General features: G+C 45.3%; 2 protein-coding genes across 3 annotated transcripts in view; both read right to left on the reverse strand.

Moving 5' to 3' along the window:
- LOC127669397 (sodium-dependent glucose transporter 1C-like) overlaps positions 1-22653 on the reverse strand; it is a 120416-nt gene that overhangs the window by 32473 nt on the left and 65290 nt on the right. The gene's annotated exons all lie outside the window — the stretch shown is intronic.
- On the reverse strand, positions 11930-22199 carry LOC127669199 (sodium-dependent glucose transporter 1C). Its single transcript, XM_052163080.1, has 4 exons — positions 22019-22199; positions 19933-20049; positions 17565-18485; positions 11930-11976 (listed from the first exon to the last, which is right to left on the reverse strand). The coding sequence occupies exons 1-4, from the start codon at positions 22182-22184 to the stop codon at positions 11930-11932; spliced, it is 1251 nt and encodes a 416-aa protein (XP_052019040.1). The 5' UTR covers positions 22185-22199.

A 22653-nucleotide genomic window follows, 5' to 3' on the forward strand; every position in this document is an offset into this window, starting at 1 on the left:
TTGCAGCTGGGGAGGGCTGGTTCCCTACGGAGCCTCCTGTCCCAGCCGGGGAGGGGGCAGCCTCGGCTCTCACCAGCCCCACGAAGGAGGCGTACAGGACCAGCGTGGTGAGCCAGAGCAGCACGCCCCGGCTTCTGCCGCCGCGCCCGGCCGCCTCCCGCTCGCTGCGCGTCGCTGGGACCTCGGCGTCCTGCAGGAGCCGCTGCCCGGTCGTCGGGGCCACGGCCCCGGGGAGCTCCAGTTCCAGCTCCAGCTTGGCGGCTCCGAAAGGCTCTGGGCTCCCTCACCCTCTCCCCGTCGACTAAGACCTGGGCGCAGCCCGGCCCCGCCCCGCCGAGCCTCTGCCCACGCCGCCTCCCCGGCCGCCGGTCCTCACGGTGCTAGCACCTCTGCTGGACTCCCCGAAGGCGCTGCTGCACCCCCAACACAAAGCCCGCCTAGACCCACAAGATGAGGTCCGTCCCCAGGGATTCCTGCAGAAGGAAAGGAGGTCTGGCCTTCATGAACTTCCCAAAGCCCTGCCCTGATGCCTGAAATTTCTGAGCCTTGTGTCCTTTCACTCCACGAACATCCAATGAAGTTCACTCAGGAGCTTTGGTAGGTGCTGAAATCCAGTCAGCCGCCAACCACCGTACTACAGCAATTCCCAAAACATATCTAGGCTCAAAGCTGTGTGTCTCTTCCGATTCTGCACATAATTCTGACAAAGCATGGTGTGTATTAGTCGATCGAGTAAAGCTTTGCTAGCTGAGATCTTAGCGACAAGGTCGCTTAGTTTGGTCTTTATTCAACACCCCACTGACCCCACCCCATCCCCGAGCATGGAGCCACTCTCTCCCCCTTTCCATATCCTCTGAGACTCCTAGACCACAAACTTTAGCGTCATCATCCTGCCAAAACAGCTCCACCCATGGGTGGCCACTAAGCCTTTCCACATTACGCCAATCATTTACCTAAACTTGCACTTTATGACTTTACTTCTTGTTCCCATTTCTTTCAAAGACTCTCACAGTTGCTCTCCAAAGCCACAGAGTTGAGAATTTCAGGGGGGGGGGGGTGGCCTCTGCAAAGTCCTGACAACCAGTACGATTTTAAAAATCAAGAGTCATGAGCTCTGTTTGATGGCCCTATTCCTTGCGTCAGACCGAGGGGTCACTTGAAATCAGTTCATAGCCTGTACTATAATACGGTGAGAATTTGCCTCAAGTGTAGACACTCACACATGGTATATATAAAACAATGAGCAGCAGACATGTAAGATAGAGCTTGAGATATAGCTTCTATTTGGTTGAAAGAAGACATGTAAATACTGACTGCATGATTCAGCCTTCTAGAAAAGGCAGTATGAAGAAAGGGCTATGGGGACATACATGTAGAAAGGAGGAACTACTCCACTGGAAAGATGTGCCATTTGGGACCTTGGAAGAATAATGGAATTGTCCCCAGGAAAGCAAACATTTCAAATGAAAAGTGTGAGGGCGGGGTATGGAAGGAATCGGAGGGCAAGGCGTATTGGACAGTGCTAAATGTCGGGAGGATGTGCACGCAGTCTGCAGTTCCCCCCTTTATAGGTCTGGCAGGCTGGTGGAAGAGTCTGGAATCAAACAGCCACCCCAGAATCATAGTGTAAAGCTGTGCTTAGCACACACACAAATGGAGGAACTCAGGGAGCTGTGCTTTCAGAAGCCCACTGTGACTCTCTGTGCTTAGGAAGGATGTCTTTAAGGAAAGTGTGGACGCTGTGTATCCTCGCAGAGCGAGGTGATTGGGAGACGTGAGTTGGGACCTCACTGTAGAGGTCTTTGGATGACACGCCCGTGACTTTGGCTTCAGCAGTTCCCTCCTGATGACACGCTGAGATCTACATGACAACAGAACGTTTTCCAGGAATGTGTCAGCCCTCATGAGAATTCCTCTCTCTCAACTCAAATCGAGCTCATCCCATCCGTAAGAAACCTTTTCCCGCTCCTGTGACACTCAAGCTGTCGCCACCTGGTCTTCTCTGGACAGTCTCCAAGACCACACCTTGGTACTCCCCTGGTTCTGTCTCCGCAGTGTATCCCAAGTTCTGCCAGTATTACCTCATTAGAAATACTCTATAAGTATTTAAAAATAAAAACAAAAACAAAACCCCAGGCCTTTCCCTGTGAAAAGGCTGGATTGAAACAGATTTGGTGTAAAGATATAACTGATTCCAACCCGCAGCCCTTTTGAAGTAAGGTTCTTTTGCGCAGCTCTGGTTAACCTTGACTCCACCTTTAGCTTCGCTTCATCAAGTCTGGGATTCTAAGCACATTCCATCAGGCCTGACTGTAGCCGTCTGCTTGGGGACTCTAGGACTCAACAGCATCCAATTCTGTAAGGAAATAATTAATGTGGAAGCCATGTACGGTGGAAGATACGTGTAACCACGGTACTGAGAACACTGAAGTCACAGAATCACTTGGTCAAGGCCAGCGAGGCAACTAAACAAGTCAACAAGAAACCCCAAAGACTGGGTGATCAGATGAGCTGAGCAGAGGCAGTTGGTCTTACAGGCAGTGTGGGAAATTGAATAAGTATGGCTATCATCATCACCATCATCATCATCACCATCATCATCATCATCACCACCATCATCATCATCATTATTAATGTATGTGAATTCTTGGCCCATGGGGAGAGGTACTATTGGGAGGTGTGGCCTTGATGGAGGAAGTGTGTCACTGTGCAGGCAGGCTTTGTGGTCTCCTATATATGCTTTTGCACCCACACCCCAGTTCCTGAATAACCACTCAGAGACTTAAATTTATTTTAAAACTGCCTAGGCCATAAGTTCTGCTGGCTCCCCAACTAACTCTTTACTTACTATTTATTCTAACCCGGGCTGAGCTACGTGGCTGGTTTCTTCTCAGTTTCATACATCTGGTTTCCTCGGAGTCTAGGTGGCGAAGCTCCTGCCTCTGACTATCTCCCAGAGTTCTTCTCTCTCTCCTGGATGTCCCACCTTCTAATCCTGCCCCAGCTCATTGGCCATCAGAAGTTTATTGATAGGTGATACTTCCACACAGTACACAAGAGATTATTCCTACATCTCCCCCTTTTAGGACAATAAAAGACTCTTTCTCTAACATTAATAAACTATAGACAATAAGACCAATTATGAAAACCATCAGGTAAGAATTACATTCACAGCCGGGCAGTGGTGGCGCACGCCTGTAATCCCAGCACTCTGGGAGGCAGAGGCAGTCGGAATTTTGAGTTCGAGGCCAGCCTGGTCTACAGAGTGAGTTCCAGGACAGCCAGGGCTATACAGAGAAACCCTGTCTCGGAAAAAACAAATTCAAAAAACAAACAAACAAAAAAACCCAACAAAAAAGAATTACATTCACAATATCTAGTGTATTTGTATTTGGCAACTTTAGAGAAAGTACTCTACCATCCTTTATTGGTGAGTCCAAAGCTCTGTACCTAAATCACTTTCTATCATAACTTGCATTACCAACTTCAAAATATCTCTTTAGACTTTAAAACATTTTCTTAAACCCTAAACAATGTAAGCCTAACTGTGAGACCATAATCATCTAGTCTTCAACCCCATCATAGCCCTGAGGATAAATATTTCCTGAGTTAAACAGGAAGGGCAGATCAAGCAGTTTCCAAAACTACAGAAATGACCGAGGTTGCTGGACAGCTGGAGAGTCCCTGAGTCGCTGCTTTCTGGCCCAGAATATCTGACAGACATTTTATGAGGCAGGACTTTATTGAAGGACTTGCCTACCTTGTCCTTGTAAGCTCAACAGTTGGCTTCCCTGTGTCCTGGTTGCCCAGTTTGAACCGTTAGCAGTCGAAGCAGGGCGACTTCCTGCCCAGTGGCCAGCTTGTCACAGAAGCAAGTTCCACACGGCAGGTGTGCTGCTAGGGCAGGCATGTCGCACTGCCAAAAAGGGCTTTTGTTACTAAAACATTTTAAATGTCATAATCTCTGACATTTTTGAAGAACATCCACCTATCTATACTATGTCTGAATAGGCACACATTCCTTGTTTCTAACTATTCACTCTCTGTCTAAACTAGGAAACATATTTCTGTAATTAACTAAACTAGTATCTAACATGACCATGAGTTTGATTGACTACTAACTTGCATTTCTTAATTATCCTAAACAGTAGCTTTCAAGGAGGACTAAAACTTTACATTGCAATTTTAAAAGAGCTTCATAGGTACAATACCTTATATAAAAGTTGAAACAGATATATGGTAGGTTGCAGCAAAAATCATCTTAAATTTGTATCAATATACACAGTCCATACCAATGTAAAACTATTTAGCTTGTTGATGTTCTTTGGTCTAAAAGTAGATTCAATAATCTACCCTTTTATCCTAATTTTCCTATATCCCCACTTTTTTCTTTTTCACCTCTTTCCCCTTTCCCCCCAGCACTGGATAGGAGAGAAAGTAGGATAGAGGAAAGAAAAAGAAAAAGAAATCTTTGAATCTAACCTCTTATACTTTCTTTCCTCTTTGACCAAGACCATTAACAACTTGACTTGGTAGGACTTGACCTTAAATGATGGTCACCACATCCATCACCCACTGAATGACTGAACACCATCCACCCCATTTTTGAGTTCTCTTAAAATTGCTTCCTGTTTACTAGGGGTGACATTCCCTTTTAGGAGCCCTAGGAAAATTGGGATATTGACCAGTCTTAAGAGAGCCAGTTGTAACATTTATTGTCCAATCTCTGTGTAGGGCTTAACTGAAGTCCTGGCTGGAACAATGTAGCAGGCTACAGTGTAACAGGACTATCTAGTTAGCCATATAGAAGTTTTTCTGGATGCAGATTTTTGAGGAAATGCAGTTGGGGCTGTCTGCGAAGCTAAATCACCTGGGCTACCTTGTCTTCTTTGGTGTCTGGTCCTTTTATTCTGCAAACTTGTACACTCCCAACGGTAAGATACATTTTTGCATTAATGCACGTATGGCATGTGTAGTAGCACAGATTTGTTAAAGATGATTCTCTGTTCCATGTTCAAGTGGGAAAAGGTGTCAGACTTCATAATCATGTGGACTGTGTAGGCAAACTGTAATGCCATTTTTTTTTCTTGGTTTTTTTTTTTTTGGATTTGGTTTTTTCGAGACAGGGTTTCTCTGTATAGCCCTGGCTGTCCTGGAGCTCACTCTGTAGACCAGGCTGGCTTCAAACTCAGAAATCCGCCTGCCTCTGACTCCCAGAATGCTGGGATTACAGGCGTGTGCCACCACTGCCCAGCTTGTAAAGCCATTTTTATCCATGCCATTTGAAAAAGAAAATGGCATGATAAGTCCTGCAGACTCTGAACCCAGCAAGATTTGGGTTAAGTTAAGCGCTTGGCTTATGTCCTGGCTGGAGACGTTTTCATGGCCCAATCATTCTCAGAGCTGTTCCCATGGAGAAGGACCAGTATTCATGGTACCTGTCTTGTCTTGCTTGGTTTCTTCCGTCATGGGGGCAGCTTAGATCTTCAGGAGCTCTCCCCAAGTCAAATCTAATATTTAGTAATTTTGATGGAATCCACTGTCGCGTATAATTTCTAAAAACATGCTACCACCTTCCCTTCCCGGGAGCTCTGCCCTCGCTCTGCCCTCTCCCGGTTCCCTTTGTTGCACCCGGCACAGCCCATGATGGAGTGCGGGGATCCCACAGCCTGGGAATTGGGAGCCGCTGCCCACACTCCATCAGGTCCCTTTCGGCTTCTCTTTTGTTCCTCTGGCTATCTTCGCCAAGCTGCCAGCTACGGCCCTGCCTTTTCCCACAGATGAGAAACACGCCAGACAGCGTTCTTATTTTAGAACTGGCCAGATAACACAACTGACGGGCACAGAAATCTCTACCCTAACCTTCTCAGCTAACCTTCTCCACTGGTGTCGGAGGCCGCCGGTTCTGGCTGCCCCAAGACCTTACATGGTTGTGCGTCCTAGTTCCAAAGCCTGGTCGGAAGAGCTCCCTTATCTCTCCCTGCTTCTCCTCTTCCTCTCCTGTGACCCAGAAGTCCCACCTTTACCCTTCACCCAACAATTAGCTTCTGCCTTCTTTATTAACCAATTAAAGACCCAATTAGGGAAACAGCACCTCCTCCTGCAATCCATAGCTTTTCTTCTCCTGTTGAAACACAGCTAAAACCTCTTCCCCAATCCAACATATTTCCTGCCTTCCATTTTGAAATTAAGACATCCTTAGGCCGGGCAGTGGTGGTGCATGCCTTTAATCCCAGCACTTGAGAGGCAGAGGCAGGCAGATTTCTGAGTTCCGGTTACCCTGGTCTACAGAGTGAGTTCCAGGACAGCCAGGGCTACACGGAGAAACCCTGTCTTGAAAAAACAAAAAGCAAAAAACAAACAAACTAAAGACATCCTTATAATATATAGGCTGATTTATTTCTGAAGTTTTTTTTTTTTTTCCACAATCCAATGTCTCTCAGGAGCTGTTGGATTTTGTTCATTAGTATGTAAAAATGTAAAGTTAAAGTACCACGGGATCTGTCTCTGGGGGTCTTTGTTACCCCTTTCTGTTTGTTAAGCATCTCTTTTGTCTTTTAAAAGACAATTAGATCTCTTGACAACGACTTGACCAGTAGGATTGTAAACTATGTAAGTAACATGCTTTGTGGCATAAGATCTAAAATATTGTGATATTGTAATGGATACACATATCAATGTATCATCAGCTTCAGTCTGCAAAGGCATTGCCAAGAAAGCCATCATCTGGGGCTGGAGAGACGGCTCAGCGGGTAAGAGTACTGACAGTTCTTCCAGAGGTCCGGAGTTCAATTCCCAGCACCCACATGGTGGCTCACAACCATCTGTAATAGGATCTGATGCCCTCTTCTGGTGTGTCTGAAGAGATTGATAGTGCACTCACATAAAATAAATAAAAAATCTTTAAAAAGAAAGCCATCATCTTTAATCAGTGTGCAATCTCCGAGTTATCCCTTTCAGAACTCAGGGCAGAAGCACCTTGGAGTTCTGAACTTGCACCAACTGTATGATGTATTAACACATGTACATAGCTTAATTCTCCAAACTCTATAAAATGAAACACATAATCTATTGTATGACATTACTGTGTAGTAGAATCTACTAAGCAGAATCTGGATTGTTTAACTCAGAATATTGTATCTCTGTGGGCTGCCATTCTGATTCCTCAAGCTGTTGTGGATTTTTTTTCTGGAAATATATTTTCTGCTGTTGCTGTGGGTTCCAGGTTGGATTATGAAGATTCGTTTTCTGATTAAAGAGTCCTCTAAACTCTGTTCTATGGCCTGTAACCTAGCTTTCCATCTCTCAGGTCTTTCCTTCTCTAAGTATTTTTTTTTAATTCTGATTTTTCTTTAAAAGGATATATAACATTGTAATCATTATAGAAAAAAATTATTTGTATGCTGATTGTAGGTGAAGGTGTTGCTTCCCTAATTGATGCTAAATTGTGTCATTCAAGATGGCAGAAGCCAACTGCTAGGCGAAGAGGAAAAGATGGGATTTCTGGGTCCTAGGCTGGAAGAGGAGGGGACGGTAGGTCAGGGGCATTTTGGGTAGGCTTTGGGAAAGAAGCACAAATGATGTAAGGCCAGGGGGCAACTAGAACTGGTAGTGGCCTCCTACACCATCAGAATTCTGAGAATCGCTGATGAGTTTCGACCAGTAGATTCTTAGCCTAGCCATTGAGTTACATGGCTAGTTTTAAAATATTAAGGCTGTCTGATGTTTTCCATCCATGGCTAAGGTAGGCAGGAGGAGAAAGCAGGCAGTGGAGGGTCAGGCATGGAGGAATGGGCGGCGTTCTGGGGTAGCGGGGTGGGGCGGACACAAGCTGGCGGCTTGGTGAGCTGAGTTCTCAATGCCTGGCAGAGCTAGACGTGGGCGCTGAGTGAGGGGTACCTTGGAGGCGACTGATCCTCTGACCATTAGCACGAGCCACAGCCCCAGGCAAGGAGCAGGGATGGTTTCATAAAATTACCTGCTACAGATGACACCCAACGTGGTAGGCGAGAACCCACTATTAACTTAGGATTCTGGGATGGATCACACACCGTGATACAAGTCTAGGAGTGGGAGAATTGGTTTTTCTGAGCAGAGGGGAGTCCTGTGGCTCCAGCCTGTGGGAATCTTAAAGAAGCACAGGGGCAGGCTGAGCTCACAGGCTCTGAGTCCCTCTACTGCGAAGATGGCTGCCCTGGGGCAGTGAGCCAGACAGTAAGAGCCACCTGCTTCCCACAAGCAGGTAATCATAGGATAGAATTCTAAGTTTGGCTTCATTGTTTTTAACTATAAAAGAGAATACAGATTTTGCCAGAGCCACGTGGGGAATTCTTCCTGCAGTTTGGAACTAGTTCAGGGAGTTTGGTCCCAGAGGCACTGGGAGCCTCTACTGTGTAAGGACAAGGCTGAGCTGGGGGTAGGCAGAGGAAGGGCTGCTGCCTACCACAGAAGATACAGGAAGATTGTAAGAGAGAGAGAGAGAGAGAGAGAGAGAGAGAGAGAGAGAGAGAGAGAGAGAGAGAGAGAGAGAGATGCTTTAGGAAAGTCTTGAAGAAGTCTTGCAGGATAACTCATTTTGTTCCAATGTGGGATCCATGGGAATTTGGGGTTATATTTCCTGGCATGACAGAAGAAGCCAGGTTTATACTATAAGCAAAAGGTTTTTAAGGATAGTAGGGAGACTGTATGAGAACAGAGAGACTTTAGGGACGTCTTGAAGTCTTGCAGGATAACTCAGTTTCTTAGAACATGGGCTCCACGGGAATTCTGGGTTAAATATCCTGGCGTGACAGGTTAGAGAAAGCCTAAGATGAGGCTCATACAATATTTATTTAGCTTACTTCGTTTGTTTGAATTGTTTTAATGATTAAAACGGGCGTGATTTTGAGTTTTGTGGTTACATTATTCCTCTGGGAGAGGTTTTTCTGGTTACTGGCTCAAGGATGTTCTACTTTGGGAGAAAGTCTCTACTTTTGTGTTCACAATAAGGGAGAATAAGTTCTGGACCTTTCCAGAGTGACATGGGTCAGACATGACAGAGGAAGATCCCCCCGCCACCCGCCCCGAAGAACTAGAAAAATTCAAGAGAATCAAACAGGACAGGTAAAGATTGAAACGAAATCATATGGGGCCCAGATGCATTGTGTGTCATTACTTTTTCTTTTTATGTGTACTTTTTTTTTAAATCTATTTATTTATTTAATGTATGTGAGTACACTGTTGCTGTCTTCAGACACACCAGAAGAGGACATCGGATCCCATTATAGATGGTTGTGAGCCACCATGTGGTTACTGGGAATTGAACTCAGGACCTCTGGAAGAACAGTCAGTGCTCTTAACTGCTGAGCCGTCTCTCCAGCCCTACCGTTTTCTTTTTAATCTCTCCTTCCTTTAGAGACTTTATTTTCTTATTTTCAAACTAAATATTTCTTTCTATAATTTTTTTATACCCAGTTTCTTCTCTCTTTTATAGTTTTCATACTTAATACCTTAGTAGTTCATAAGTTGGGGACTCCCCAGTCGTACCACAGCTCCTTCTACCCTCCGGTGAGTCTGCGGGCCTCTCAGGCTGGCACACATCAACGGCAGCTGGCTCCGCAGCTGGCTCGGCCATCTCGGCTCAGACTGGCTGGCTTTTCCAGCATAGACCTGAATCGGACAACGGTTTTCCCGCTGCCTGCCTAGTTCTCTCTAGTGCACTTTTAGACCGTTCTCTGCAACTGCAGTGTTTGGGAGAAGGCACAGCTACTATGCATGGAGGTTCTGGAAGTAACGACTTTTCTACTCAGTAGGGGTTTTTTAGAAAAAAGCATTGCCTCTCTGAGAAGACAAGAAGGCCAAGCTTTGCCCAGAGTCCCGAGTATGAAGCACACGTAAGGAAGATCCCGTCCAGGGCAGAGCTGTAAGCCCAGGACACGCAACGTAGTAGCGATGGTTAGCAGCCAAGGCCTTGGGGACTATAATTTATTTTAATTCTTTAGATAGGACATCTCATCTCCTTCAACTTTTGTACTTTAAAAATATCTTTTCCGCCGGGCGGTGGTGGTGCATGCCTGTAATCCCAGCACTCTGGGAGGCAGAGGCAGGTAGATTTCTGAGTTCGAGGCCAGCCTGGTCTACAGAGTGAGTTCCAGGACAGCCAAGGCTATACAGAGAAATCCTGTCTCGGAAAAAAAAACCAAATCCAAAAAACCAAAAAAAAAAAAAAAATCTTTTCTGGGCTGGAGCGATGGCTCAGCGGTTAAGAGCACTGGTTGCTCTTCCAGAGGTCCTGAGTTCAATACCCAGCAACCACATGGTAGATCACAACCATCTGTAATGGGATCCAATGCCTTCCTCTGGTGTGTCTGAAATCAGCTACAGTGTACTCATATACGTAAAATAAATAAATACATCTTCTAAAAAAAATCTTCTCCAAAGACTTACAAATGTGGGGAGTGGTAAAATGGGTACACACTTGTCACGCTTGAGTTAGAACTGCTCATTATTCTTGTCTGGGTGCAAAACAGGGCAAAGGTCCTGGCAGCAGGCTTTCAGGTGCTAGGCCCTGGAGGCGAAGAACAAGGAGCAAACTCCGGTTTCCACCTGCTGGAAAAAGAAAAGTCTCCTTTCTCCTCTGAAACAGAGGAGTATCTATAACCATCTCCGTTAGAAAATGTATCAACAATATATGTCCTAAGTCATGTAGCAAGTAACAGTTCCATTGGCGAACTGTTAAGTTTAGAAGTTGTAAAGTTCTTGAGAGAAGCTGGGGAAAAGAAGGATTGTTACGCATGTCATCTTTATAGCAATGGTGTGAAGGAACATCGCAGGAACCCAGTATAGGCGTGATATGCTTAAAATGTAAAACATGAAGATTTTCTTGACCAGTTTCTGAAGGAAAAATGTCAAGCTTTGTTTTTAAATGAAAGAAACAACTAATGACCCAAGAGTTTAAGCTTAATGCAAGTATTTGTTATAAATTTATTAATACATTTATATCGTGTGTCATGGTAGTCTACTCAAGCTGTCAAAAAAGCCATATAAACTGGACACAGTCATCTGCAGCTGTAATAGATTCATAAGACCACTCTTACTCTTTAAGCAACCAAGATTAGGCTCACTTAGTACCTTGGCCCCTCCCAGCCTTCCCAGCATCCCTCAGTACCTGTAGTCTCCCCGCCCAGTTTTCCTACCATCCCTCAGTACCTGTGGCTCCCCTCCTTCCCAGCTTTCCCAGCATCCCTCAGTACCTGTGGCTCCCCACCTCCCAGCTTTCCTAGCATCCCTAAGTACCTGTAGTCTCCCCGCCCAGTTTTCCCAGCATCCCTCAGTACCTGTGCCCCTCCCCCCTAGTTTTCCCAGCACCCCTCAGTACCTGTAGTTCCCCCCCCCCCCCGCCCAGCTTTCCCAGCATCCCTCAGTACCTGTAGTTCCCCCCCACCCCCTCCCGCGCCCAGTTTTCCCAGCATTCCTCAGTACCTGTGGCTCCCCTCCCAGCTTTCCCAGCTTCCCTCAGTACCTGTAGTCCCCTGCCCAGCTTTCCCAGCATCCTGTGCCCCCCCCCACCCACTCAGCTTTCCCAGCATCCCTCATTACCTGTGGCTCTCGCTCCCAGCTTTCCCAGCATCCCTCAGTACCTGTGCCCCCCCCCCCCCGCCCAGCTTTCCCAGCATCCCTCAATACCTGTGCTCCCCTCCCTGCCCAGCTTTCCCAGCATCCCTCAGTACCTGTAGTTCCCCCCTCCAGCTTTCTCAGCATCCCTCAGTACCTGTGCCCCCCCACCCGCCCAGCTTTCCCAGCATCCCTCAGTACCTGTGGCCCCGCCCAGTGCTTCTCACCCTGCCCCTTACCCTAACCCTCTCCCTCCCAGGGAGGGGGCTGGGCTTCTGCTTTCCTTCCTCAGTCCAATCCCTAGAGCAGTCCCTTGAGCTTGCACCACCTTTCTTAGTCAGCAGCAACTCCCTTGCTTTCCCTCCCGCTCTCTCCTCTCTAGGTCTGGTTTAGTCGGCCAGCCATGTTCAGCCTGGACTCTTCCCTCTGTCTGCTTTCTCCATTAAATCTATAGGAGCAGTCATATCCTTCTTTTATTTCATTTTGTTTTCACTCAGAGAGGAAATAAGACCACGGTTGATTAAGTGGAAATAAAATCACAGTTCATTAGAATGCCTGAGCAGGAGGTGAGTAAGCCGCCGACCAGAACTGCTTGTGTTTCGGCAGAACTTCCATCAGCAGAATCCACCTTTCTCGCTACTTGACCAAGCAGCCGCGATGCTCAGCAAACAGGACATCTCCTCATCCCAGCTTGTCCTTCAGGGAGAACACACAGGAAGGTCACCCACACTGTCAGCAGCCTGTAAATTAGACTCTGCCAGCAGAGGTTCCGGTTGTCTGCACTCCAATTGGCTCTGGTCCTCAGCTTTGCCTGAGATTTCACAAGTGAGTGGGCATTTCAGTGAACAGTGCTGGGCATGGATGATTTAGGGACACTGCAAGGTCTCACTTCAACAGTTAGCATTAAAATCCCCAGAACCAAACACTTACCCCAGGGACAAAAGAACAGTGCAATCGCTTTCCAGGGTCCTTTCTCCTGGGGCTCATGGGCTCTAGAAGGACAGAAGCAGATAGCACTGTGTCCTCCTTCAGAGTCGTTAAACGCTTTTCATATCACAGTCCAGAGAAAAGCACCTTATACCCCAGGATAAAACAAGCACAGTGGTATCTAATCTTATCTAAGAACTCCTGCTCTCCCCCCCCCGGGGGGGGGGGAACCTAGAAAGCTTCCCATAAACCTCAACTGTACAGAGAGAGAGAGAGAGAGAGAGAGAGAGAGAGAGAGAGAGAGAGAGAGAGAGAGAGCAATCTGTAGCTTTTGCTGTGCTGAAGATTACCTATGGCCCTGGGGAACACGATCAACATTTAAGGTCCTTCTATTTTACCACCAAACTGTAATCAGAAGGTTTCTGAACATACTCAGAAACCTTGGCAATTTTATATTTTATTATAAGCACAAGTACCTTCTAACCACGTTTTGGATTTTTTTTTTTTTTAATTCCTCTGGCTGTTTCTTTTGTTCTTGTCTAGGTATGGTGTACCGCAGTGGCCCCAGTGAAATCTGTAAAACAAAATTTTATAGACTGAGGCGAGAAATGTCTCTTGGAGCTTTTCGGAACACCCTAGTCAGAAGATCTCACTTACTTCTTACTTTACTTCTAAGCTCTCCTCCTTCTTAGTAGCCGGGACTAAGAAAAACCAAGCAAATTAAGATGTAAAAGAATCCATCTTGTAGTAAGTCACTAGCCAGAAAATTCTGCAACACTTTGCTCCAGTCATTTACATAATTACATTTACCTCCTAACAGGATATATATGAAGTATGGCTCCAAATATGGTATAAAAAGCATTAATAGCAGGCAGTAGAACCTTCCAGGAACCCTAAAATTACAGGTTCCTTTTGTTTTTAGTCACCCTTGCAGGACAGGTGGATTTGAAACAATAGGCCCAGACTAGAAGTTATTTACATCTGAAGAACCTTATACAATGCCCTTGCCAACAGGTGGGTGTTGGGTAAACTAGAAAGAATTTACATTTGAGTTGGTGCAGAGCTCAGAGCTGCCTCAATGGAAGCTTGTGAGGAACTGCTTTTGTCTTGCAGACCCCACCTAGGGAGGGTTTGGCCAAAACACCATTCTTAGCATATCCAGGTGTGATTCAGGATACTGTTTATTACTCACAGAGACTCCCCGGTTGGTTCACCAGGCTGGGGCTAGCCTGCAGCTGCAGCTACATGGCACAGAGAAGAATGTGGTAGATGGACTAGGAGGAGGTGCTCTTGGGAGGCTGGGCAGCTCCCCAGGCTCTGCAATGCCACCATCGTCGCCCAGAAGGCTGGGCGTGGCAGCGGGGCCACGATGAAGAAGCAGCTTAACTTCATGCAACAATTGGCCAACCAGACGATAGGCAAACACCTGCCCGAGAAAACTGAAGCTTTGACAGGTGAATGTGATGCTTAATTTGAAATGTTAACTTGACTGGACCAGGGGATACCCAGAATAATACACTCAGATCCCAAAACCACCTCTGTGTCTGTGTGTCATTTTGCCGAACCCTTGCCTTCTTGGACCCAAAGAATCCTGGTTATCCCGCGGCTGAGTTTGGACTGCGGCAATGGTGGCTCATGCCTAGACTGAACCACAACGCCTACCAAGGGTAGCAGCCAATCTGAGCTACATATTGAGTACCAGTCTATCTAGAGCTACCCAGGAAGAACCTGTCAATAGATAGATAGATAGATAGATAGATAGATAGATAGATAGATAGATGATTGATAGATAGATGATTGATAGATAGATAGATGATAGATAGATAATAGGTAGATAGATGATAGATAGCTAGATAGATGATTGATAGATGATTGATAGATAGATAGATGATTGATAGATGGATGATTGATAGATAGATAGGTAGGTAGGTAGGTAGATAGATAGATAGGCAGGTAGGTAGACAAGTAGATACATAAATAAGCTCATAAATAAATAAATGAACAACCGTGTTAAAGAAGTAGATGTTAAAGGCAGAATGTCTAGTTTAAGGAATTAGTACTGCAGCCTATTTGTTTTTGGTTTTTTTTTAATTCTTCTTTCACACAAACACAACTGACCCAGCCTCTAGAGATACTTGCTTTTTCCTTCTTTTTATTTATTTATTAGTTTGTTTTTCGAGGCAGGGTTTTCCTGTGAAGCCTTGGCTGTCCTGGAACTCGCTTAAAGACCATACTAGCCTCAAACTCATACAAAACTGCCTGCTTCTACCTTCTGAGTCCCGAAATGAAAGCCCTGCACCACCATGACCCTGGCAATACTTCCAATCTCTAAGAGGAAAGTACACCACATAAAAGCACGGATCTTTCACCCACCCATTCTTTCCGGAACGGCTATCGGACTTACATGAACCATTATTTGGTGCGGGGCATATTATAAGTGGTCTCTCCTGAAGAAAGGTGTGACATTTCACTTAAACCAAAGATTTATTCAGAAGCAACTTACAGAGATAAGAGAAAATAAACTCACTGCAATCAGGTTGCAATTAAATGCCATTCACAATAAAACTTGGGAAGAAGTAAATAAAACCATTTCTGAATTCTACTCATTTATATAGGATAGCACACATACGTTTTTGTCACACTTAATACGCAGTAGTCTCTCTCTTCCTGTTCTTGGGGCTGGCATTCCACTTTTCCCAGGTGCTTGCAACTCGGGGAGGCAGAGCTTCGTCTGATGGATGACACAACCATTACAACCCCTAGACAGACTGACTAACTATAAAAGAAAGTTGTCAAGTATTCCCAGTGTTTATAGCATGATTATTACTCAAATTGTTACTAGGAAACATCAAATCTAGAAACAGCAAGGCCCAGACCTATTATGTCTTACTGAGGTAGTTGAGGGCTCAAAAAGACCCATCTACAGTTCTCATATTTAAGGCAAGGTACAAGGAAGGTACAGATCTCTAGATAAGACAGTATATTCACCCTTGCACTAACGCAGTAGAACCAAGTGCCACCAATCCCTTCTGAGCACAACTAGAGCCAAATTCTTTCTATTGTCAAGGTATTGAAACAAACTGTCTACAAATCCTCTCTGAAAACAGACAAAAATGCATATATTAAAAAATTCAGTCCGAGGCTCCCAAGGTCTCAGAAGGCTGTGGAAGGCAGACTGCTTGAGTCCCAGAGTTTGAGACAAAGCTAAAATGGCAATGGAAGACCTCCATCTCGAAATAATCAAATAAATAGTGTTTTCCCCAAAAATTATCTTTAAAAGTAGTATAATGTCTACTGGGCCATAACTGTAATTACTAATATAAAACACTGAGTATAAAACATGTTATCTTCACCCTGTATATAGAAAGCAGCTGTCAATTACAATCGGTCATGATATTAAATGATCATTGACTACAAAACAGTCTAGTTGAGGCGTGCCTGAAGTGTGAAGGGGCACATACCTTCAGATCAAGCATGCTGTTCAGGAAGCCAGCACGGATGTGAACAGCTGCACATGGGGCTGGCGTACATGTGTGCTCAGTAGCACCTCTCCGAGCCTTCTGTCTCTCGGTCTCAATCTTCCTCTGAAATGAACTGCTGGCTGTTCCAGCAGACACACTGGACAACCTCATCTTGGAAAGCTCTCTCAGTCTCACTCCTGGAATCACAACTCAGGGGCTGAGGCCAACGAGGCCCCATCGGGAGCCTCAGCATAGATAGACCTAAAAGGCAGAGTCAAGCCTTCCAGACAGCTCTCTTAAAACTCATTGCACGATCTCTTATATAGACACATAAGGCGTTAACATTCTTTAATCCATGGACCAGTAAAGTCAAGCAAAATGAAGACATCTGTCTATATCCAATCTTTCATGAAACTGTTCTGTCCAACTTCCCTGGTGAATTATGGATGGTCTGACATCGGCTCAGCAAATGCAGTCTTCCTCGATGGTTGATCTATTGGAATATTACCCAACTTTTTAAACATGAATGAATTCTTTGCACACTCTGAAAGTCAGAGACAAGAAAATACTGCCTAAGGACCCCTGACAAAACTGGAGCCTCATAACAAGAAATTAAGATTAGAAACCGATGAAATACTTATATAACATGCTGGAATTACAGAACATTTCAAAACATCTTAGCATTTCCTACACATTGACCGCAGAACCTAAATCCCCAGAGACCACTGAAACTTCCCTGATGAGCTTCTCTGCTAGGCCTGTTTAGATTCAAGGATAGCCAGGGACTGAAGATCTGAAGATTGGGAGAGTGTTCGGCTAACCCACGCAGGGGACTGAGTTTGACCCTTCAATTTCCCACTTCCCCAAGGAACAGAGAATCAATAAGAACTCTGTCTTCTCCAAGTGTTAGCCCCTTTGTCCTGGTTTCTGACTAGGTACTTACTATAGCTTGAGGGTGAAATGACGCCCCACCCCCACCCCAGGGACTTATCTGTTTCAACACTTGGTTCCTGACTGGGGGCAATGTCTTAGAGGATTGTGGAACCTTACCAAGTGGGCTCCCCTGGAGGAAGTGGGGCTCCCTCGAGGAAGTGCATCACTAGGGGCAAGGCTTGGGGATTTTGCACCTGGCCACACATTTTTTTTTCTCTCTACATCCTGTTCTACCAAGATGCGAAGGAATGAGGATATCAGCCCCCACTCCTGACACATAGCGCCTCTTGTAACCATGTTGACCCCCCCATGATATACCGCACCCTTAAACTGTGAGACAAAACAAGCCCTTTCTGGTTTTTTTTGTGTCAAGTATTAGTCACAATCACAAGTAAATAAATGAACACAGCATTTCACAGACGGATGAACAGTACTGTTAATCCAAAGCAATGCACCTGAGAGTAGTTGGTGAGGATAGCAACGGTAGATTCCAGACAACTGATCCAGACTGCTTGTCTGTGTTGTTCATCTACCTCAAAATCCATCCCTCTTCTGTGGCCCCCCATTCATTTTTTTTCTTGATGGGCACTTAAATTTAAAGGGCAGAGTGTTCTGACCCCGAGATGTTTTCCTTTAGTTCACATTACGGACGTAAGGTGGCTAATTTATACATCACAGGAAATAAAACAGCCGTGAATATGGCTGAGCCCAGACATGTGTACAGAACTACTGGCAGATCTGGGTAGTGTTGCTGAAGAATTCCGATCACTGCAGGAATGGCCATTTCTCCCACAGTACCACCAACTACAACGAATGCTGCAGATTTCCCAGTTAAGGTGGTGTACTGCTCAATCCAGGAGATGCCGCTGGGAAACGTGGTCGCCATTGAGGCTCCATACACGGAAGTCGCTATCCAGAGACAGAGAGGGCTCTTGTCAAAAAGAACCAGAAAGAAAGTTGCGACCAGGCTGCCAATGTTGCTCAGCACAATCATGGTTCCAGGCTGTAGGAATGTTGCAAAGATGATGGCCAGGCCCCTGCAGGCTGCAAAGGTTCCCCAGAAGATGGAGTTCAAGCCAGCTGCCTCGCTCTCTTCCATGCCAACGTGGGTGGTGGCGAAGGAGAACACGTAAGAGCCGTAGGTCACCTCAGCTCCCACATAGAAGAAGAAGAACAGGAAGAGGAGGCAGAGCAGGGCCCTGTGATATTTAGCCCTTCGAGCTCCCTGAGCAGATGCTGAGGACTTTTTCTGCCTTGAATGTTTCTTACAAAACAGACCAAACAGAAAGACAGAAACGACTAAGACATAGGTGCCGATGGAAGCGTATGTCCACAGCAAATTCATGTCCTCAGGTACCGCGAACACAGAGTCTGAGGAGGCTTTGGAGGATCGGTTCAGCATTAGAGGGTCAAAGTCGGACTCGGTGTGGTTCTGGGCGGATGCTGTGGTACCCCAGGCCAATTTAGCCAGCAGGGGAGCCAGGAAGGCACCCAAGGCGAAACTGAAGTGCAAGGCCTGCATATGGGGGGCTCCTTTGTCCCCCCAAAGATCCAAGATGAGGACGTTTGCACCTGCCAATGGAGAAGATAATTTGCTAGACACAGTAACTTAGTAAGAATCCCCTCCCCCCAAATACAAAAGGGGTGGAGAATCAGCTGAGCAGTTAAGAGTACTTTTCTTGCAGAAGACCAGATTTGGGTTCCCAGCACCCAAGTCCCTTGACTCACAAGCCTGCCTAACTCCAGTTCCTAATGGGACTCTCATCTGCCTGAACACCCATGCTCATGTGCACATACCCACATACAGATGCAAATCCATGCATATAATTAAAATAGTAAAAAGCTAAAGAATCCTATAAAACAATAAAAAGTGCTTCATTGCCATCAGAAATCAGACGAATATGCATTGCACAGTGTGGACATGAGAAATGCTCTAAGTTATAAGATCTCTGGCTGACTGTGAGCTGATTCTGTGGTTAAAGATCTCTAATGCATCACCAAGAACGATACATTGTGATGTCTCAGATACTTGACCTACAGCACGGTGATCACTGCCTTCATGGTGCATTTATAAAGTTTTTCACAAAACAGTGCAATTACCACACTGGGGGATAGTATTTTTCCATGTACTTGTTACTATGTGTGTGATAAATATGTTGAAATTCTTATAATATATTTTTAATAAGTGTATTTTAAACTTTAATAAATATATTGCAAACTTTTAGCTTTATGGACTTGGAGTTGGCGGCCACTAAAGATTATTTATTTATGAGCAAAGCCTGCAGTTAGGGCCTGTAACTGGGAGCTAGAATGTCTGCAGGAAGGTAAGGAAGCTGAGTTCACGCTGCCTGTGGAGCTCCAGGGTGAAGCAGCATCAAGTCTGTGGCTCTTTTTAAAAATCAGACAAATGCACAATTCCACCCTATCCTTTTCAACTGAATGAAGCTCAAAGCCTAAGATAGTTCCACCTTCCTCTTCATCCGGCCAGAGAAAGAAGGGGAGGAGCTGGGGCAGACAGACATCGCTTATTGTTCAACAGGACTCAGAACCATTGACTAAATGGAGATAACTTAGGAACAGTGTATGCTTCTCTGAACTCAGAGGTGGCTGTGCCCTCAGTTAGATGGCCGTCTCATTTCTCTCACAGCCCGACTGTGCCTCCAACCTCAGTTCATTCTAATAAGCCATGGATTCTTCTTATCTTAATAGGATCAAATTCCGTCTCACAATGAAAGCCCTTTAACCCACACTGTAGTTACCCACAGGGCAGGGATCCTTTCCCACTGGGAGACTAGAAATCAATGCTCTCAAACAGGAAAATATATTCTAGCTCACTTAACCATTAGTTGTTCGGAAATGGTGCCCTAGTTGGCACAAAACACAGCTGCTAGAAAGGAGGGTTTAAATGAGCAAACCTATGACCATCTATCTCAGTACGGCCCTGTCATGCCACAAGGCTTTACAGGTGAAAGTGCGATTTTATCAACTTTCCCTGGTAACAGCAGCCGGAGTCACGAACCTGTATCCAGAGCGCCAAACGAGACACCAAACACAGACATCATGGCAATTAGCAATGTTGCCGTCTTACAAAGAGGAATAAGATAAAGGCCAATGGTGGTAGTCAGCATTGACATGCCTAAGAAGGGGTGAAAAAGTCTGTTACAGAAACAGGATTCCCACAGGGCTAAGCCAATGTCTCTCAAAGCAAACATTAAAGTCACATTAAAACTGGATAATTGGGAGATTTATACAAATGGGCTACATCATGTAAATCTTACATATTATCGTTCTGGATTATAAAATAAAAGTTAATTACTGGGAGTGGTGGTGCATGTCTTTAATGGTAGGATTTGGGGACAGAGAACAGGTGGATCTCTTGAATTTGAGGCCAACTTGCTCTATGTAGTAAGTTCTGGGACAGCCAGGGCTACATAGAGGACCTTGTCATAGCCTGCCCTCCACCCTGAACTCCATAGCCTGAGGAGGGGCTACCCTCCCCCCCCCAAGGCTTTTCCCTATATAATCCAGCCATTTTGCATTTTGGCTACCTGACCCTTTTGTACCTTTGCCTTCTTGACTGTCGTATGTGGTTCCCCTCTCTTCCTTTTCCCCTTTAACCCTTCACCCCCGTGGTCCAGCTCAGTCTGGTTTGGTTCACTCTGGACTTCCCCAGATGCCTGTCTCTGCCTGTGCTCTCCCTTTTATCTACAGTAAACTTGTTCCTCCGCCCTGCCTAGGAACAGCCCTGCTCTTTTCTTTTCTTTGTATTTCCTTTTTCATTGAGAGGGCATGAGGTCTTTGTGCTCACAGATCAGCACCAGGGAAGCAGTTAAACACACGAGGTTGTCTCTTCAAAAGGAGGGATGTATGTCTGCTTTCCCCCCAGAAGGCTGGGGTGCATGTTGTTAATAGTCTGGTGATATGTGCAATCCGTAGCGCCCGGCCAACTCCAGATCCCCACGCTACTGGGTTCATTCCAGACTCTCCCCCCTAAACTTTTACCTTGAGTATTCATTGTTTCTCAGTCAATAGAACCAATCCTTAGGAGAGATGTCACATGTGCTATGACCAAGACCATATCTGAACATCCCTTAGGTCCTTAAGCTATAGAACTCATCTTTATGGAAGAGGTCACGTGTACTTTATAAAAGAGGTTTTTGTTTGTTTGGTTGGTTTGGTTTTGGGTAATTGGAGACATGGTTTCTTTTTGTAAACCAGGCTGTCCTTGAACTCATAGATCCACCTGCCTCCCCCTTCCCAAGTGCTGGGATTAAAGGTGTGTGCTGCCACTGTGTGGCTGCAAGAGAGTTTTGATGTAGTCAGGCCTTAAGCTTTCTTGTACTAGCATTGGGGTTGAGGTCATTGCTACCAGAAAACTTCTTTTTCCAAAACTGTACCATACTTAATCATTTAAAAGAAAACCTGCTTGGAATCAGACTCTTGAAGTTCGGACCAATACCAGGTAACTAAGTCATGTTGAACTGGGTTTCCTTCTTGTTTTCTGAGGCTCATCAGTCTGCTGGCCATGGTATTTGCAGGGATCCCCCTCCCCCCCACAAACGATATACTCTGTTCCTTTCTTCCACGGGTAGTAATGTGAATCTAAATATTCCATAAAGAAAATCAACTTATTCAGCTGTGAGTATAGTAAGAAATTTGTTAAATTTATTTTCCAGAATATGGAAAAGCAGTCTGAATTCATGGCTGATAGAAAAAGATGGATAAAAATACAGCCCATATCAGTTCCCCTCCATGTCCTGTCTCCTTATGCTAGGTCCACATGTGTCTGGCCAGGTATCAAGAACTCTGTTATGTGTTCTCTGGCCCCAGGAGCCCTACCCTACCCCAAATATGCAGAGCTCCGTGGTTAGTCAGTGCTGAGAGTGGAAAGTATAGCCTCAGGATCTCTGACACACAAACCTGAAGTCTAAGGAGGTCCAGAGGGCTCAACACAGGGTCCTTCCAGTTGTCAGGGCAGCAGGCACAGATACGCAGCTGCCAGGGAAGATACCCACAGGCCACCCATGACTGTTACGGAGACCGCATCAAGCCGGAGCTTTTCACACTTAGGGTCAAGTTGTAGACAAACGTTGATGCTTACTTACCCAAAAGCAGAAAATGATTCATGCAGTCGAAGAGCACCCCGCCAACCACAGAGCCGCAAAAGTAGCCGAGGGCGCGGCCCACGAAGATTTCGGAAAGGCTGCTGACGTTCCGGTTTACATTTCTTGCCAGGTCCGGAAATGTGGGTCCCAAAATGGCAACAGTCATTCCCTGAAATTAAAAGAAGATGAAAGATTTACTTGTAAACAAGATAGTATTCATTTCTTTTTTTTTTTTTTAATCTACTACAAAAGAAGTACTTTTCTAAGAAATGAGTTACAAAGCAGAAAATTATTTTGAGGGCCATTCACAATAAGCAAAATTTTTATAATGATGATACTAATATTACTAGAGCCAGTTCAAAGTTTCTCCCCTCAAAACTATTTAATTCCTTTAAAAATATTAAATATTTATTCACTTTTATTTTATGCTTATGCACTGTGGTGCGCAGTGTGCTTGGAAGTCAGAAGAGAGTGCCAGATCTTTTGGAGCTGGAGTTATGAATTCTTGGGACATGGGGAATCGAACCCATGTCCTCTGGAAGAATAATAACCAACATTCTCTCCAGCCCCAAACTGATTTAACTTTTGTAGCTTTTCCCATTTAAATAAACATTAATATGAAACCGGGGATATTA

The sequence above is a fragment of the Apodemus sylvaticus genome, chromosome 19 (genome assembly GCF_947179515.1).
Source record: "Apodemus sylvaticus chromosome 19, mApoSyl1.1, whole genome shotgun sequence".
In the NCBI taxonomy this organism is placed as follows: Eukaryota; Metazoa; Chordata; class Mammalia; order Rodentia; family Muridae; genus Apodemus; species Apodemus sylvaticus.

Coding starts and splice junctions, on each gene's coding strand:
- LOC127669199 (XM_052163080.1), bottom strand. CDS start 22,184: ATGACTGTTGCCATTTTGGGACCCACATTTCCGGACCTGGCAAGAAAT. Junction 18,486..19,932: donor GTTTGGCGCTCTGGATACAG/GTTCGTGACTCC, acceptor CTCCATTGGCAG/GTGCAAACGTCCTCATCTTG. Junction 11,977..17,564: donor GTATAAATTAGCCACCTTAC/GTCCGTAATGTG, acceptor CGACTAAACCAG/ACCTAGAGAGGAGAGAGCGG.